Source organism: Poecilia latipinna, unplaced genomic scaffold (genome assembly GCF_001443285.1).
Source record: "Poecilia latipinna isolate Pla-1442-1.1 unplaced genomic scaffold, P_latipinna-1.0 Scaffold3231, whole genome shotgun sequence".
Taxonomy (NCBI): Eukaryota; Metazoa; Chordata; class Actinopteri; order Cyprinodontiformes; family Poeciliidae; genus Poecilia; species Poecilia latipinna.
Window position 1 is genome coordinate 79,333 of NW_015115847.1, and position 18,161 is coordinate 97,493.

General features: G+C 46.8%; 3 protein-coding genes across 4 annotated transcripts in view; 1 reads left to right on the forward strand and 2 right to left on the reverse strand.

Moving 5' to 3' along the window:
* Positions 1-5,757, reverse strand: part of LOC106940450 (isthmin-2-like) — a 12,098-nt gene extending 6,341 nt beyond the window's left edge. Inside the window, exons 1-5 of the mRNA XM_015023199.1 lie at positions 5,262-5,757; positions 2,966-3,190; positions 1,233-1,464; positions 714-845; positions 508-567 (exon numbers count right to left, since the gene is read on the reverse strand). Coding sequence (XP_014878685.1) covers positions 508-567; positions 714-845; positions 1,233-1,464; positions 2,966-3,190; positions 5,262-5,360 — 748 coding nt within the window. The 5' untranslated portion in view covers positions 5,361-5,757. The remainder of the gene's footprint in view (positions 1-507; positions 568-713; positions 846-1,232; positions 1,465-2,965; positions 3,191-5,261) is intronic.
* A 1,984-nt stretch (positions 5,758-7,741) lies between these two features.
* pth2 (parathyroid hormone 2) lies at positions 7,742-11,074 on the forward strand. Its single transcript, XM_015023202.1, has 4 exons — positions 7,742-8,653; positions 9,144-9,242; positions 9,325-9,501; positions 10,814-11,074. The coding sequence occupies exons 2-4, from the start codon at positions 9,145-9,147 to the stop codon at positions 10,977-10,979; spliced, it is 441 nt and encodes a 146-aa protein (XP_014878688.1). The 5' UTR covers positions 7,742-8,653; position 9,144; the 3' UTR covers positions 10,980-11,074.
* A 1,020-nt stretch (positions 11,075-12,094) lies between these two features.
* Positions 12,095-18,161, reverse strand: part of tedc1 (tubulin epsilon and delta complex 1) — a 12,188-nt gene continuing 6,121 nt past the window's right edge. The window contains exons 3-8 of one of the 2 annotated variants that reach the window (XM_015023200.1): positions 17,176-17,257; positions 16,021-16,346; positions 15,100-15,168; positions 14,262-14,348; positions 14,060-14,191; positions 12,095-12,719 (exon numbers count right to left, since the gene is read on the reverse strand). In XM_015023200.1, coding sequence (XP_014878686.1) covers positions 12,441-12,719; positions 14,060-14,191; positions 14,262-14,348; positions 15,100-15,168; positions 16,021-16,346; positions 17,176-17,257 — 975 coding nt within the window. In that variant the 3' untranslated portion in view covers positions 12,095-12,440. The remainder of the gene's footprint in view (positions 12,720-14,059; positions 14,192-14,261; positions 14,349-15,099; positions 15,169-16,020; positions 16,347-17,175; positions 17,258-18,161) is intronic. The other variant, XM_015023201.1, reaches the window with a different exon arrangement.

Here is an 18,161-nt window from a genome sequence, read left to right on the forward strand (position 1 = left end):
CTGTCATTGTTCTCTGTGCCAGTCTGTTCAGTCATGGACCTTTTACCTTCCGTTCTCTGTGCTGCCTGTATGTTTGGATTTTGTTTTTGTGGATTCTTCATTTAAAACCATCATTTTTTCATCTCTATCTGGGTCTTTAACGTTCTCTCTCACCACCAACACCACACCTCATGACACCATAAATCTAGAATGTTAACTTTGTTTGCTAATGCAATGCCGTTACATTTGATGTAATAGTTTGAGCATAGATAAATGAAAAGATGTGAACTTGTTTAATTCAAATGTGGAGGACAAGAGGCATGTATAAAAGCTGTGACTCAGATCTCTGCTTTAAACCAGTCTGAGGTTCATGAGTCAGACCTTTGTCTCCTGATGTCTGACATCGGAAAAAAATGGATCATTTTCTATGTCTGGTGTATTGCATCAATAAATGTGAAACTGGAGCAGAGGAGCTGGAAGGGAAGGATTGACCGTAAGGTTGAAAGGTGAAACAAAAAAACTACGTACTGGAGTCTGTGTTGTTGAACTGGTGGAGCGACGTCGCCTCGGTCTCTGTGACCACAGCGCCTATGAGACGAAGACAGACAGAAACGTGATTGATGGTAACCGTGGTTCAGGCTGAAGCATCGCCTCTAGTCAGGAGAAGATCTGAGGCTGTGGAGACAGATTTACCCCCCGTGGATCAGAACGCCCTAAACTGGTTTGTATCTTACTGGAACAGCTCTCCAGGTCACATGTGCGTGATTCTGTTGCTGTGCAGCCGTAGCCGCAAGACCGCGTCCGTTTTTGAGATCCAGGTCCGCAGGTGGTGCTGCATGGGGCCCAGTCGCTCCACTCTTCATTCTCTGAAAACACATAGCAGATGGATGGGCGGTGAAAAGCTGAAGCAGAGGCCGGCCTTTTGAAGTTCACATCGTAAATTCCTCCCTCAGTTGGGGAACAATTAAGGAGAAAAGAGTCGGCAGAGCGAGACCAGAGAGTTGGACGGTTCTCTGCTTGCTGGGTTATTTGCTGTCTTTACTCCATCTGTCCTGTAGGAGAATCTCTGCAGAATAATCCCAGCTGCTTTCTGCTCCAGCTGCAGTTAATCTGCCGGTGAAGGACCGGCCGCTCCATGCTTCATGGGACAACTCGCTGCCCCCCGCCTGCCTTCATTTTCATTTCTTTATTTGTGTGTTTCAAGGATGAATCCTTGAGGTGGATCAAGGGGAGAAGCATCTGAAATGTCTCACCAAAGCTATATTTGGTCTCCCCCTCTTCGCTCCAGCCCAGCAAAGCGTCCGCCGGGTCGTAGCCGTAGTCCTCAGGCCCGGTTCCTGCCAGCCTGCTCTCCCAGAATAACGGCCAGAACAGCTTCTTGCTCGTCCACTCAGACGGCGACACGGACCAGTCGTTGCGCTGGTTCTCCTTGGCCAGGTCCATCTCCACCTCAGTCTGGGCGGCCTCCATCACCTCAATGGTCACCTGGAAGAAGAAGCACCCTGGGTGTGCTAACAGTACTAGATGCTAATCAGCTCCATTTATTCTAACAGTTTCACCAAGAAGCTGTATGAACAGTTGGGAAAACCCTTTAAATGTTTCAGGTCAAAGGTCACCTGAACAAATAGGAAAAGGTGTTTTCAGATTTCATTAATTCAAATTCCTCTACTGGGACAGAACCAGCTGTTCCTCTGGGGACAAACAGCTGCTGAAGGTTACAGTTATGCATCTCAACCAGACTGAAGTGTGGACTTTGATTAGGTCACTCCAAAGCAACCATTCAGAATCAACCTTGATAGCCAGAAAAGATAAATATCTAAACTTTAGAGGAGGAAACGTATCCTGCTCACTATTACACAAATGATTGTGCCAACAGTCTTCCAGGAAACCTGACTCTGCTCTTCTCTGTAGAACTCAGACGTCTCACTGCACTGTAGAGGTAAATACATTTGGTGAGTGGTGTGATATGAATTATTATCATTTAAAATCCATGATGTTTGACCCTCCGGCGGTGGGGTCACAGGCCACCGTCCGTCCACAGGGACCAGATGAAGCTGGAGGCTCCGTCCTGCTTGCAGCAAAGATGGTTTTTCTTTGTAGACTGAAGATGTTTGGTGTCAGTGAGAACATTGTTTTTATTTCCCCAGGCAGTGATGGGGAGTGTTATCAGGTACAGGAAGATGGCGTGACTCAGCAATCTCTCCACTCAGTGGAACTCTAAGTTGCAGCGCCTGGTAGAGAGCTTTCCACCTGCAGCCCCAACACCACCTGCACCGTCCCAGCTAGCTGCACCAGGTAGCTCCACCTAAGGTCCATCTGAAGACTAAAGCTCCATCCTTGGATCTCTGTTGGTCTCCACCCTGAATGCTGGCTGCACCATACCGCCGTGTTTTTCACGGTGAAACCTCTGAGGTGCTGAAACCCCCTCAAGTCATCTGCGTCCTTCTGCTCGGCTTGTTTCTGGCCAGACAGAACAACAGACTTCTGTCTTCGCTAGGAACTCTGTGACGGGCGCCGCCTCCATGTTTTCAGCAGCTTCAACCGTCCAGAAAACCAGAACTGATCTGAAGTCAGATCCTTTGTTGCATTTCAGATTTCTTTACAGTTTACAGACAGAAGAGGTCAGGATGGGACAGATACCTCTGGCGGACATGTTGGTGTAATCTCAGAGTGGATGAGGGCCATGCAGGCGGCTGCAGGTTAGTTTACATGAAGATCAGATTCCACATGAATCAAAGAGGCTTGTTGTTCACTGCAGGAAGAGATGCACTGATATCGAGTCAGAGAACACCGAGTCACCTCCAGCTGATCAGAGTCAGGATCTACATAAAACACACCAGTCAGTCCTGCAGTTCCTCTGACCTCCAGTAAAGGCTGGGTGTTTATTCCTGCCGGGCGTCGGGTCCAGCTCTGTCTGGAGCCGCCGGGTCTCTACGGCTCAGAATCCAGAACCTTTTCAAAGCAGAGAACAAATAGATGTTCCTACCTGGATGTTGGGATTCTGGGAGCCCACATAAGCGTTGACCAGATCAGGGAATTTCCTGAGATCCAGGACGAAGGCTCCAGGCTCCTCCCCCTCGGGTGAAGGTGATGAGCGCAGGTCCTGCTGCTGTGTGGAAGTGGAGGAAGGTGGAAGAGGAAGCGTCTGCAGCAGGTTTTCCTGCTGAAGATGCTCCAGGTTGGGATGATCTGGTTGCTCCTCGGCTCTGATCTGTAAAATAGAGACAAAGGTTCAGCTGGACCGACGGCAGTGGCTGAAATAACGAAGGATCTTCTGAACACATGGAGGGTTCAGCAGTTGTTGGAGGAACCTTCTCCGCCGGTCCTGAAGGAACTGAAGTTCTGGATTCAGCAATGACCCAATCAAAGTTTTGACAGAGCAGAAACATTTTCTGGATCCAGTATGTGCTGCAAGAGCCTGAACTGCTCCGGTTAGGGTTCTGGTCCTGCGATCCGGCGGCCCGTCTCCCGGGTCGAGTTTCTGTATTTTTAGCTAAACAGTTAAAGTCAAGCAGCTCCAGGCATGTTGGGGGAGGGGGTTCATTTCCTCTAAGCGTCAGCTGGAGGCTTCGAGTTTCTGAGCCAAACTCTGCATTTCACTTCTCGCATGAAACGACGCAACTGGGTCAAAACGGTTTGGGGCCAAGTTCCAGATCAGAACCAGAGGCTCGTCATTTTAGCGAACATAGAGCATCTTCCTGTGAGCCGTCCAAGAATTGGAGAGGATAAAACTGTTAAATGTCTAAAACTGGAAGGAAACCATGAAATTAACAAGGATTTCAACCTGAGCTAGCAGTTAGTGGGGGTGTTCCCCAGGGTTCCATCCTCGGCCCCCTGAGAAGACCACCAAAATAAAATTGGTTTCTGTGTTGAAGAGCAGATATGTCATTCAGACTTTGTGGGTCCAGCTTCGGAAAACCTCCTCAGCTGTCCTGTACTCATCACTGATGGTGGTGAGCTACTGGATAGTAGCCACAGCTACCCTAGAGCAGCCTGACAGAGGCCAGAGGGCCATGCAGTGGCGCCCCCTGTTGAACCACCACCAGCAGGTAAGGAGGGTCAAGTATCTTGCTCAATGATGCAACGGTAGACAGAGTGGGGATTGAACCGGCAACCTGGACATCCTGGACGGGTGACCTTTGACCTGAAGCAGCATTCTTGGACAATAAAGTGTTTCCACAGTCAGCACCAAGGGAGGACACCTCCACCCTGAGGTGGATGATGGGAGTGTCTCATGCCTGGCCCAGATCAGCTGTTCTAGGGACTTTCTTAGAAGATTAGAACAAAATCTAGAGAATTTAGAAGCTGATTCAAAGAATGTGTGGAAAAACATGAGAAACGATGAAAAATGTTTGATTTCATGCATCGATCCGTTCTGATAGTTTTATTGACTCCAGGTGAACCAAACATTTACAGATATAATCCATACATTCATATTCTACCATGTTGCTGTGCTTTGGCAAATTTTGGCAATTAAAATTATTTCTACTGGTTGTTTCTATTCACCAACTGGTAAATACTAGTTATTGGTGTCCTCCACCTCCAGAAAGTGGGTCTGCAGGATGTGCGATGCCTCGGGGCGCCGCTCTGCAGGGGGCGCCAAAGCAATGATGGACATATTATGGTCTAATATTAGGAGGGAACAGGATTCCAACCTCAAGTGATGAATTTTTAATACATTTTTAAACGTGTATTCTTAACATTTGTAACTAGCGGAATGGTGTTAAATGCTGGGCAGAGCCCAGTGTTCAGTTGACTGGACCCCTCTGACCCAGTGGCAGCGACTCCCTTCTTTTTTTTTTCTTTTAGGTTTTGTTGGCTCTTGTGGCCTTTATTTGAAAGTAATTTGACAGGATAGAGGGAGAAGATATGCAGCAAAAGTAGCCAGGCCGGGAATCGAACCTGCGACCATCGGCATGAGGACTAAGGTCTCAATACGTGTGCTTCTCCTCCAAACCACTGATTCCTACTGAAAAGATTCGGAGCCATTCAGAACCAGACGAACCCACTGAGTTTTATTTAGGAGTTTATTATTTAACTTTTACTTTGAAGGATCAGCTGCTAACATGTCATTAAAAGAAAAGTTAAAGTCTCGTATTTTAGAAGTCTTGTCATATTTAGGCTCTGCTTTGCATTCAGAACCGAAGATCAGCGGAAATCTGGACTTTTGGGTGGAAAGGTTCGGGCATTTGGACCCCAGCGATCATTCTGGATCTGAATGACCAGAAGGTTCTGCTGAGCTGAAGGTCCAAAGGAGACCTGTGGACTTGCAGCGGGTTTACCTGAGGACTGGACTCCGTGTTCCGGTCCGTGGGAAGCCCACAGCCGGACTCTGCAGCCAGGATCAGCAGACACACACGCAGCGCGTCTCTCGGGTTCATACTTCCCAAAGTTCTGCTCCGAACCCGGGCCCGGTCCTTCAGCCTAGGATAGAGGTGTCCGCCCCATCGTGGAAAAGGCTCCACACGTGAACGTGATGCCCATTATCCTGCGGTACCGAAAGTCCCTCTGGTTCCGAACTTTCTCATTTCAGCAGCAGACCCTTCAGAACCGGTTCGGGTGTTTAAACTGAGTTCGTCCGCGGGGTTCAGCTCAGTGTGTTTAAAACCAGAACCGCCCCACGCAGGACACAACCCACTCTGCGCCAGCCCGACCCAAGAGATCACGTGGGTTTGTTTGTTTTGACGTCATAGCTGAAATGACAGGGTGGTCTTCTTCTTCTTCTTCTTCTGATGATGATGATGATGATGGTGGTGGTGGTATCAGAACCACAGTGAGATCAGCTCAGCAGAACTTTTTATTTTAATGATCTGAAAATCATTTAAATTTTCTTCTTCCTGTTTTCCTTTTTGTTTTCCAAATATTTAGAAATAATTTATGTTTAAATAAATCTGCAGTTTTCTGTTAATAAATGTTTAGAAATTAAAACTGTTTAGGTTGTAAATTTTGGTTTTGTTTTCTGATTCCATAAATTTCTTTTAAGAAAGTTTTTTTTTTCAGGTTTTTGTTCGTTCTGCTGCATTACAGGTCAGAACCGGGTCCAGAACCACGAGTGGGAAAAGTTCTGATCCAGACCTGGTGTAGTCCTGGGGGCCCAGGGCCCTCCACGCGTCATGAGCCACTTCTTGTGGAGCGGGTGGGGTCAAAGGTGAAAGGATTTCCAGATGTCAGGTCTGTTTCTGGTTCCGACTCACGTTGGGTTCTAATTCAGAACACGTGTCTCCGAGTCTGAGCAGCAAACGGGTCAGAACTGGAGATATGATGACTGGACCAAAGTTCTGGTCGGGTATTGACACCGGTTTATGGGCCGTTGCTGAAGCGTTGTTCTGGTGGAGACCAATCAGAACCAAAATGTCGTGCAGTCAGAACCAAATGGGTCCAGCCGGGTCCAAACCTGGGTCCCGATATCTGCTCATCGGCGCTGATGGTGCCGATCGATCGATTGATCAGGTTTATTTCAGCAACACGGTGTTCTGTCAGATAGTCATACCTTAGCTCAGGGTTATGTAGAACTAGCTGATATAGATCTGGGTGATGTAGAAGTCAGACAGAGAACCTCCAGAACCAGTCTGGGTCAGAGACCGTCTATGTCCAACAAACACCCTTGTGTACCTGCTGCTCACTGTGCTAACGGCAGAAAAATAACACGGTTCCTGGAAAAGCAGCATCAGTGGCCATGCTAACTAGCCTTAGCATTCTGTTAGGCTACCTCCATCAGACGGGGAAGGATTGAATGTAGAGTGAAGTTTTGGAGTCCTCTGGATTTGATACAGCACCACACAGGTACAGGTGTATGTCCTTCATTTTGTTTTAACAAAGCATCAGAGAGAGTCGCCGTCCTTCCTGTGGACAGCCTCCTCTCTGGACAAACACGTAGTCATCCGATAGTCTAGGGAAGAATTGTACAAAATGTAGATAATTCCTCCCTGCATCAGATAAATGTTTGACAAAATTATTCACTCTGCCTGCAGAGTCAAAAATCCGACAGCTATTTGAACTTTCATGAAAAGGCAACATGTCTTTTCTAGGGACCAGAATCCATCTGCCCGTTTGGCGCAGTTCTGGAGTCGGCCTCCAGAGGTCAGTGCCACCCTCAGAGGAAACAAGTCGTCCTGTTAGACGTTTCATCTTCAGTGAAATAAGGAGCAGCGCTCCAGCAATGGAAATGAAGGCAGCATGCATAATGTGGAGTGAGTCAGGCCTGAAGCTTGTTATCCTGTGAAAAATAAACCCACCGTGTCTTTGTTAAAGCTCCTGCTTCCTGTTTGCAGGTCATTAAATCCAACCAGGTTCAAAACAAAGTTCTTAGACACTTTCAGGTTTTATTTCTGGAGGTTTGATGGCCCCAGGCCCGATTCCAACCTTTAGTTGTTTCCAATTACTCGCATGGCTGCCGGACACAACACAATGTTCAGGCTGCTCTAAATATTCAGTACACAGCCTGACCCAAAGCCTTTTTTATAGCTCTCTCTCTCTCTCTCTCTCTCTCTCACTCACTCTCTCATATCCTCTGAGCTCGGGTCCTCTACCAGAGGCCTGGGAGCTTCAGGTTCTCCTCCAGTATCTTGGCTGTGCCTAGAACTGCACATTTCTGGACTGAGATGTCTGATGTTGTTCCTGGGATCTGTTTGAGCCACTGCTCCAGTTTGGGGGTGACTGCCCCGAGGGCCCCGATGACCACAGGCACCACTGTGGTCTTCACCTTCCAGGTCTTTTCCACAGTGGTGTCTGTGGTCATCGGGGCCCTATATATATATATATATATTTTTTTTTTTTTTATTGACTTATGGTGAAAATGTGAAGAACTGAACAGGATTCAGCAGGTCATCCAGTCCTCAATGGTTCCGTTGTATTGGGATAGTGAATTTCCCAGTGTTCTGCTGGGCTGCAGCCTGGGACGTTACTTTCATCATTATGTTGTTTTTATTTTTATTCTTTCTATGTTTGACCAACTGTTGAGGACGGAGGTCATGGTGGAGGAGAAAAGCTCATGCTGTCAGTCTGACTTTTTGTCTTCAGCGTTGAGCATGCTGAGGTGAGGAACGTTGGCTTATTGCTGTGGCGTTAGCATTAAGGCAACAAAAACATTTTCAACACGTCCAAAAACTGGAGGAGAGTTTAGCATTAAAAACAACCAACCCGATCCAGAGAGAATGTTGGGTTCTGTTTGGTTCTGGTCATACCAAGTCAGCGTTACTCGTTGCAGACTCTCCATGTCGGATGCTTATCTGAAGCCAGACTCCAGATTTCCCTCACCCTTACTGGTTACCAGTTTGAAGACATCCGTCTATCCAGACTAGAGTTTTGTTCCTCTGTATTTGCTGAGAGATGAAACATGTTTGCTCTGCAGCTGAGTAATGATGTTCATTACCCAGCAGGGCGGGAAAGGGGGGTGGAGGGTGGAGGCAAGTAGGGGTAACAAGACCCGGCCCCCTCCTCCAGCAGCAACTCCACTCTCTGAATGAAGTCGACTAACGAGCTCCAGAGGTCGTCAGGCTGTCGCTCTGTGGAGGGAGCTGCCCCCCCCTCCCCCTCCCAATGGTAGACTGGTGACCCCCCCAGGATCAGCAGCCATATAAGCAAGACACTGCAGGATCTGCGGTCCGGTCCGGTCCGGGTTGTTCTGCTGCTGGTCTATCGGTGGAAACTCTGCGGTTTTGATTCTGAGCAGCAGGTAAGCATTGTTTCCTCTGGATCAGAACCTGAACCAGAACCTCCCGGTTCTGATTTTAATTTGGTTAGTTTGATTTTCTGAAAGCACCAAGTTCTGGTTCTGGATTTCTAACCTGGGTTCTGGTCCCTTAAGGTTCTGGTAATTGGATGTTCTGATCAGAAATCTGCAACAAAAATCAAATTTTAGTTTAATTTAATTTATTTTTTCTTCATTTTTCTGTAAAATTCTTGAAACTAAATCACCTTGGAAACGGACGCGGTGAGAGTGAAGGGACGCTGTTCCTCAGATCATCAAGCTGAAATAAAAGAAAAACGTTTGATGAACCTGGAAATCATATCCACCGACCCGGGTCACAGAACCGGGTCACAACCAGAAGTTGTCTTACGGATAAAGAACTGGACCAACTGGATCCACTAGGAATACTGGAAAGAATCTAATATGTTCTGGCCAGATTAGCTCAGATGTCTCAGGAGGTTTTCTTGTGTTCCAGGATGTCAGAGCTTTTTCCCGTCTCTCGTTTGTCCTTCCTGCTCATCTGGCTTCTGGTCCTTTCTTCCTCAGCTTTTCCTCAACCTCGTCTTCCTCTCAGGTGAGCTCAACCTCAGGTTGAATCTTTTAAAAACTCGTTTATCCCGTTTTGACACTCTAGGGTTGAATCTCTGTAATTCCAGAAATCCTGAAGGTCCGCAGGAAGCGAAGCGGGACGACTGGGATGTCCTGTTCCCGTCCATTTCCCTCCATGACTGGAACATCCAGATGCTGTCGGCGCCGGGCCTCAGGGCGGCGGACAGCAAGGCCGGTCTGGTGGGGGACGCCTGGCTGTTCGCACCGGAGCGTCCGGAGGCCAGGTAGCGAAGCCACATTCTAAACCAAACTGTTTAAAACTTCTAGATGAAGCTTTTCTATATACCGACCCAATCAGCTGCTTCTGGTCGCTTCCCTGCCGTCAAACTTCCAGAAGATGAAATGAGGAAAATTGACCCAACGACTTTTTCTAGTTCGATTCAATAAATACTGTAGATGGAGCAGCAGGGGGCGCCAGCATGAGAATCAGGCCATTAATCATCCTCAGAAGAGGCGCTTAATGTTGACAGGACAACTGAACCCAGATGCAGATGAATGAGTAAAACCGAGCCGGTTTCTGTTGATCCAACATTATTTTTCACCTAAATCTCAGTTTGTCGAGTTTCAAAGTTTTGCATTTAAAGAATTAAAAATTCTGTTTTATTGGATTTTTTCCCCCAGTTTCTTGCAGATCTTGGTTGTTTCTGTGCTGCCCCCTGGTGTTAAGGAAGCGCTTACCAGTTTCTACCAGTCTGGGTTGGGTCCAAACAGAACCGTCTGCCGGACCAAGCCAGCAGACGGAAAATGGACCCATGCTGGTTGTGTACTCTGGACCAGAACCAGAGCCAGAACAGAAATGACTGATTTGTTTTTAGAAATTATCATTTCCTGTTTATCTGTAAGAAGTTGGCAGAACCAGGTGAAAGTCTGAAGTCTGGTTTGAAACTGGGACCAACTGACCCGCAGCCGTTAGCAGAACCCAGCAGAACCTGAATGTCTGGTCTGGTCGACTTACTGCAGAAAGACAGAAAATATTATTCTGCTTAAATCACCTCCGTCTGGCAGGCAGCCTGATTGTGAGGTTTTATTTGTAGTGCTTCAGCTGCACTTTTAATTTGATTCTTTGTTTAACCACCTGCCTTGGAAAACGAGAACGGAAAAACGCTGTTAGTTTTACACCCGCTCCCTCCTCACCATGGAAAAGCCAAGTCTCATTTTCAGAGGGACTCAGCGAGCGGATCTCACCGGAACAGACTTACTTTAAAATAGTGTGTAATATCCGGCCACTGAACTTTGGGGCATTATGTCTCATTCACTGATGTCAATTTGGTAGCGTAGCTTATTTTATCACAGCAACATGATAGCTAATGTTAAAACAGCAAGACAGGGCAGGTAACCATGGCAACTGGCTTTTTTTCTGCAGCCTGGTTGCCATCTTATGCGCCATGTTTACAAAGAAATAGTTCCTCTACAGGTGACATCAGGTGGAGCGTCGTAGCAGTAATGCTCCACTTATGAAAGTAAATCTGTTTTGGCTCACACTGCTGGACAGGACAAAACGTCCAGAATGTCCCTAATTGTCCATTTCGTCTCCAGCGTCTGGCCAGCGCAGTGGGCGTCAGAAGGGACCCGGATGGTGAAGAGGAACATGGTGGTGGCGGACGACGCCGCCTTCAGGGAGAAGAGCAAACTCCTGACCTCCATGGAGAGACAGAAGTGGCTCAACTCCTACATGCAGAAGCTGCTGGTGGTGAACTCCTGATGTCACCTGAGGCCGTTTGTTGCGTGTTGTAGACGATGCTCCTTGGTGTGGAGGAGGAGATGACGTCAATAAAGACTGCAAGTGTTCTGATGAAAGCTGGTCTGCGGCTCGTCATAACCACACTAACGCTTTATTTCTGCTGTACAGCCGTAGAAGTTCTTCTTACCTGGACGGATCCAAAGCTACAGCACCAGAACCACGGTTCTCTGTGGATCCAGAGCCAGACCGTCTGAAGTTCTGGTCGCAGCCTCCTGGATGAAGAAAGATTTCTGGCATTATGTTCTTCTATTCTCCATATTTCTGCTGTGAAAATTTCGTAGCTTTAGTCTGACCCCTGGTGGTCGGCTTCTAGTATTGACACATTTAGTCTTTTTGCTAATTTTCTATTTAACATCTCAAACTTTTCCAGAAGTTGGTTAGGTTGAGTTACCGTATTTTTCGCACTGTAAGGCGCACCTAAAAACCTTCAATTTCCCCAAGAGCCGACAGTGCGTCTTATGTATGGACCAATATTGAGCTACAACAGGTCTAGCATCTACGGTAAGCAGCCGCCAACTTCATTTTCGCCCGTAGAAGAAGAAGCGCGCGGTGCATGTTGGGATAGTTGTCAGAATGCTGGTTTGTTAATAAAGTTTGACTGACCTATCTACCTACCGACCGTCTAGAATCAGGTCGTCTGCAGGTCATTTAGCACCACGTTCTCCACCAACATGCTGTGCGCGAACCGAGAAGGGTGGCCATCGTCCGGCCACACCCCGGTCCAGTCAGAAGGCTCTCCTCGCCGACCGGAGTCGGACTGTTTTGTTGACATTCCCTTTAGTGCAGCTCCATCTAGTGGATGCATAACGTAACTCCAGCCTCTACTGTAGCATCTATTCTATGCGCCTCATATATGAAAAACGTTTTAAAATAGGCCATTCATTGAAGGTGTCCCTTATAATCCGGTGCGCCTTATAGTGCGGAAAACACGGTAAATGAAGGTAGGTTTGGAGCGCAGACATTCTGACCACATCAGGACATTCCACAGGTTCTGGTTCTGATTCCATCAGGAAATAAAACCTCCATTTTTCAGACATGAAAGTAAAACATTCAGATATTCTAATATACATTCTTACCCAGATTAAATATTTCAATATTTATTTCTGTTCACAACATTCAGAACCTCCGACCCACAACAGTCCTACAGAACAGAACCTTCATCTACCAAACTTTTTCCTTCCACTCAGATTTCCACAGTCATGCTGGGGTCCAGAACCCGAACAGTACCGAATGTTTCTGGAGTAAAATCCTGTTTTCTGGGTTTGACAGAATCACTTCAAAATAGATGCAGTTCAGTTCTCATGGTGATCGCCACAGCAACAGAAGACCAAATGCCGTATCGATAAATTGAGGTTTCCAACCAGCAGTTCGGTTCTGATCCGAACGCTGCTCCGCTCTCCATCATCACCAATAGCTCCTTCCCTACAGCGGGACGAAGATCCGCCGCCGCAGCCGCTGCATCAGCAGCCGCAGCCGCTTCCTGTTGGCCAGACGCCGCGCTACTCTGTGCCGCAGCAGCAGCCGCTCCGCCTGCAGGAGGCGCTCTAACGCCGGGGGGGCTGCAGCGAGCCAATCAGGCGGTCCTTGGGCCCCAACCTGCAGCCGGGGACGCCACACCTGATGGAAGGAGGGAACAGAGAGGACAGGAGATCTGCAGGCCGGATCGTCCTCTGACCTATGACCCCGGAGACTCTCGGTTTCCTGGAGAGGAGGAAAAGTTGTTCTCCATGATTTCAGTTAATAAAAGAATAAAGTATTCACATCCTGATAAGAGTCTCTAACATGACTGAGGATGACCTTTAACCTCAGCAGCATGAGCGACCCTTTAAGCACCCGGTCAGTTCCCCCTGCAGCCACCACGGGGGGCTCTGGCTGCTTTTTCACATTTTGATTATTAGGAGAAAATAAGGTAAATCCTTCTGATTTCATTAATTCATTCATTTATTTCAAACATGATTGTTGTATAGAATCAAGAACAAGGAAAGCTGAAGACAGTTTTTGTACCACTGTAATCTTAACATGCTCAAAAAAGACGGAAGAAACTTTCACAATGTTTTCAGATGGATCTTCATTAATAAATCCAATCAAAAGTACAAATAAACAAGTTAATTAATTTTCCATTTTATCTGGGTTTACATGTCCAAGTAAACACACTCATATGCACATTAGTGCTATCTCTCACCATATTTCTATATGTTGTTAAATGTTGACTCCTCATTTAACTTGTTCCATAACTTCACCCCATGAATTGAAATACAAAAGCTCTTCTTGTTCATAAACTACAAATCCTTAAGTTTGAATTCCAGTTTTCTCCTTCTTTCATAAAGCTGCTCTGTATGAGCTCAGGTAGCAGTTTATTAGATGCCTTAAACATAATTTCAGCAATTTTAAATTCCATCAGGTCTTCAAATTTAACAATTATAGATTTTAAGAATAACACGTTTGTGTTCTCATAATAACCAACATTATTGGTTCTAATGTTTCTGTAGAAAATTCAGTGGATGTAAACCTCTGAACAATATTAAATATGGCAAAATCAGAGCACTAAACAGAATATGAAGTGATTATTCAGAATATGTCTGGCTTTAACCAGGACTGATATGCTTCTACTTAATTTATTCTGTAAATGTTTAGTATGAGATTTCCAACTGATTGTGTCATCTATTATTACGCTGAGAAACTTATTAACATAAACCCTTTCTGCAGGTTTAAGGTGAGCCCAGTCTTGACCCTTGACCCAGGCTGCAGAGTTCAGCCCCTTAATGGCAGCATTTAAAGCAACAGGCAGTAAAGAGTAGCAGGACAGACTAGGACATATTGTCCATATCTGCCAATGTCCTATCAGTGTTGAGCTGCGGACTTGGATCTTCTGAGGGTCAGCTGCTTCCTGCCTGCTTCCTGCTGTCTGGAAGGTTCTAGTGCTTCCCAGTCTTTTCTGGGAGGATCTGGTTGTGCTGGTTTATAACGAGGTGATTACCAGATTTTTACAGCAGAAACTGCAGGGGATGAAAACTGGGTGTCGACACTTTAACGCTGTGTACCTGCGCGATGGGCAACCTCATCAGCAACTGCTCCAGCTGGGCCAGCCCCTGGTTGCCATGGTGACACATCCCCAGTTCCCTGGAGGACATGGTGGCGTGGGGACCAGTGTGACGGCGGTCTACCACGCTGTCCTACAGAGACACAGGCCTGATGAGTTGAGCAGCAGAACCCAGGTTCTGGTACCGAGTGGAACCAACCCACCATCCAGGTCCAGAAGACGTCCTCGACCCGTCTCCAACTCAGGTACGCCTCCAGGACGTCACAGAGCTGCTGGATGCACACGCTGTCCTGCAACAGGAAGGAGGAGGAGACTGGAGTCCAACTTCCTGTCTGCTTCTCACCCGGAACCAGAACTGGCTCGGACTCAGGAGGAACCAGAGGCCAACAAGACAGAAGGCGCAACAATCACCACAGACACCAACCATCCCACCCACATCAGTTCAGGTACCAACGGTTCTGATGAGGCGACCAGGAAGCCAGCAGCAGCGTTCTGGCTCCTAACCCGGTTCTAACTGTTCCAGCCAGAACCGCTAGGCGGCGTTCCGACCACTAGGAGGAAACCAGGTGCCTCCTAGGGAAGGAACCCTAACCACGCCATCATGGCGTGGTTAGGGTTCTCACCCCCACAGAACTGGTACCAGTCCAGTTTCAGTCTCTACTCCTGGATCTTGACCCAAATCATGGGGGAGACTCTGGGACAGAACCAGAGGGACTTTTATAGTTCCCAAGCAGCAGAACCAGAAGCAGGTCCGAACACACAGCTTTGACACAGGAACATTATTTCCTTCTTTTAGTTTATCACCAGGCTGAAATTACACTTTAGATCAGGGGAGCTCAAGTCCAGTCCAGGAGAGTTCCCATCCTGCAACTTTCAGATGCTTCTCTGCTCCAACAACCTGAATCCAATGAGTGACTTGTTACCAGGCCTGTTCAGAGCTGACCCTGGGCTCCTGGAGTAAGGATGCATCTAAAGTTGTGGGACAGAGTGGCTCTTGAGGACTGGACTTGAGCACCCCTGCTTTAGATGCTTTACACAAACCTCTGTCAGCGCTGCAAAGCTTTGGCCAGCAGGGGGAGCCGCAGAGCAAAGCTGGCTGGTGGAAAGTACCTGAGGAAGAAATAGTGAAGTTAGAGTTCACCTGTTGTTCAAAACTACTTACTGATTTTCTGACTAATGTTCAGCTGCCTCTCCATCATGGCGGCAGCAGTTCCCTGCTCCACCCGCCTTGTCTGCTGGTGTTGGTCAGACGGCCCAACAGGGGGCGCCGGTCCATGTCCGCAGGTACCGAACCGGGAACCCAACTTGCTCAGTCGCAAAACAGGCCACTACAGTGGAAGATAGATATTCCCACTGTGCCTACTCTCCAGAGTGGGAATTATGCACTTTGCTAGTGCGAGCCCTTTAGCATTTTCCATGAAGGAGAGCCTGGTTCCTCCCACATGGACCCATCCGGTCCTGTTTCTGCTGGCGGTTCTGGTCCAGCTTATGAAAGTCCAACATGTAGTTCTTCAGAACATCAGATCCATAACCAGGATTTTAGTCCAGAAACACAGACCTACATAGCAGAACCTCCAGGTTCTGGTCAGGTTCTGCTCTGTAGGTCCGCTGCAGCAGAAATGGTCTGGCTCCCCACCGGTTCTCATGCCATTCACACACCTGTCCACTAGGTGGCACATTGGGTGAATCTTCAAAATGGCTGTCAGTCCAGTTCTGGTTGCAACACCTTAAACTTTTGGCCGAACTTTTGTTACTTCCTGTTCGGTGACGAATGATTTTTGTTTGAACACATCGTGTGGCTAGTAGGGGCTAATGGACACAGCACAGCCTGAAGCAGTCATCCAATAACTTTCACTGTGTCCTCTTAGTGGGCGGGGCTTAAATGATGTCATCAAACTACTACACAGGGGGACAGTGTCCCCCAGAGGACACAGAGAGGGACATGTGTCTCCTCAGCCTTACGTCATGCAGAGCTCGCGTCCGTCCTCCCACGGTGGACAACAGCGTCCGTCCCTGGTGTCTCAGACGTCCCATCAGCCACTGCAGTGTCCTCAGCAAGACACTGTCCAGCCCGGCGGGTTCTAAAGCTCTGGTTCTGGTTGTTGCCGGGCCGGTGGCTAGCAGTGTGCGGTCCAGCTTGGCAACCTGACCCGCCAGCAGCTTCTCCAGAACCCCCTGGGCCAGCAGCCAGCTCAGTGCCAGCAGCGGGTCAGAACCGGACCCACCCAGTGTCCAGTCGCCATGGTAACCGCTCTGCCAAAGGCCCGCTGCCACCAGCTCCCTGCTCCCTGGAGGGAAACAGAACCGGGTCAGGGCCGGTGTTCTGACTATAAGTGCTACCTCGTCAGATTTTCCTACAAGTCTATCTGTCCGTGCTACGCATTTTAAATACAGAGGCGTTTGTAAGAATAAAACAGTATCAGGCAGGGGAAACAGGTTTTTATTGGAATTAAAGACAAATACAAATCACCGCAACTCTTTTTTACGCATTAATACGCTGTATGTCAGACTTTATTAAATGCAGCGCAGCCGCAATGTGTCCACCGAACTGCGCAGGTCACTGAAATGATGGGATATGATTCATGTACACTAATATTACACCTCTCATAGTATCCTACCAACATCTATTTAGCAAGGTTTAGTAATAGAGAGTGTTATTATACTAAAATATTTTAAAGTATAGCGACAAAAACTCCACAAAACAACATATTTTGTCCTGATTAACCGCCAAATAATTGTTTACAGTAACGACATTCCAGACGGCAAACTAAAGCCATTTATAAATATATTTACAAGCTGCCTGTCATGTAAACTAAAACCATTAAGTAATACAGCAGCTTAATGAAAGCCAGGAATAAAATAAATAAAGCTTACCATAATCTGCGATGAAATAAAACACATGAAACGAAACTTCCACAGGTCGGCCGTATTCATAAGAAATCTGCCGTCATCGATGTGCGCATGCGCATTACTACAAAGTAGGACGGATTTAAGGGTAGCACTGATAGTCAGAACACCGGTCCAAACGGACTTCCAGTTACATCTGAGACCCGACTCGGTTCTGACCTGGTTCTGACCCGATTCTGATCTTGCAATAAGGATGAAGAGCAGACTGACCTCCCGTTGGCTGGCAAATGGTCTCAGAGGAAATGACCCCTGACCTCTGAAGGATGTTGGAGAGCAGCAGCCAGAACGAATCCTGCAGGAAAACAAGCAGCAGGTCCAGTTATCAGAACCAGTCAAAGCCCATTGATATGAAGAGAGCAGTCAGCGTAATATCCCCGTATTACTGTTATTATTACAGTTGTTATTGTTACTATTATTATTACTCTTATAGTTATTATCATTATTATTATTATTATTATTATTATATATTATTTTCTATATATATATAATACAACCATGAAATATCTTGAATATTTTTTTTCCTTCTTATGTGGTTAGTACAATTTCTTTTTTTTTTATTATTGGTGCAGACTACCAATAATTCTAAATGGAGATCAGCAGAAATTTCTTTATCTTGACTGTAAAAGTTTAGACACTGATTGTTTGTCTAAATCAGTTTTGAACATTTTTATTAAGCATGAAGGAAACGTGAAGCAGATACACATGAAGAGCTGCTGCTGTTCCTCAGGCTCAGAACCGGGTCAGAACCGGGCCCCTCTTTGTTCTGCATTGACGAGACAAAAGGGGGCAGAGTTTGCACCTTCAAATTAAAAGTGGCTGGGGGGGGAAAGAATAAAGTGACAAACTAATGCCTGAGCTTAATCAATTATCAGTAATTATAACCTGACGCTCCAATCAGGTTTTTTGCAGCCGATTCCGATCACATGAGGGCCGATCATTGCTGATCTTCCTGGATTGGCCGTTCATTTTTCACTTTAGGTATAAATGCTAATATGTCATTTGGCAAAATGGAAAAATGATCCAGTAATAATAAATTCACCTACTTTAAACATAAAACATGCAAAATACAGCAGCTACTCAGTCAAAAGGACTGAAAACCTGCAATGAGTAAAATAATATTTAACAGTAAGGCTCTCAGCCATAAATTATACAGGAGTCAAATAAATCTCACAACACTGATAAAAAATAATGTCAAC

Excerpts from the sequence above, each read along its gene's own strand:
- pth2 (XM_015023202.1), top strand. The coding sequence starts at position 9,145 with ATGTCAGAGCTTTTTCCCGTCTCTCGTTTGTCCTTCCTGCTCATCTGG. Across the intron at positions 9,243-9,324 it reads CAACCTCGTCTTCCTCTCAG|AAATCCTGAAGGTCCGCAGG; the intron begins GTGAGCTCAACC and ends CTGTAATTCCAG. Across the intron at positions 9,502-10,813 it reads CCGGAGCGTCCGGAGGCCAG|CGTCTGGCCAGCGCAGTGGG; the intron begins GTAGCGAAGCCA and ends TTTCGTCTCCAG.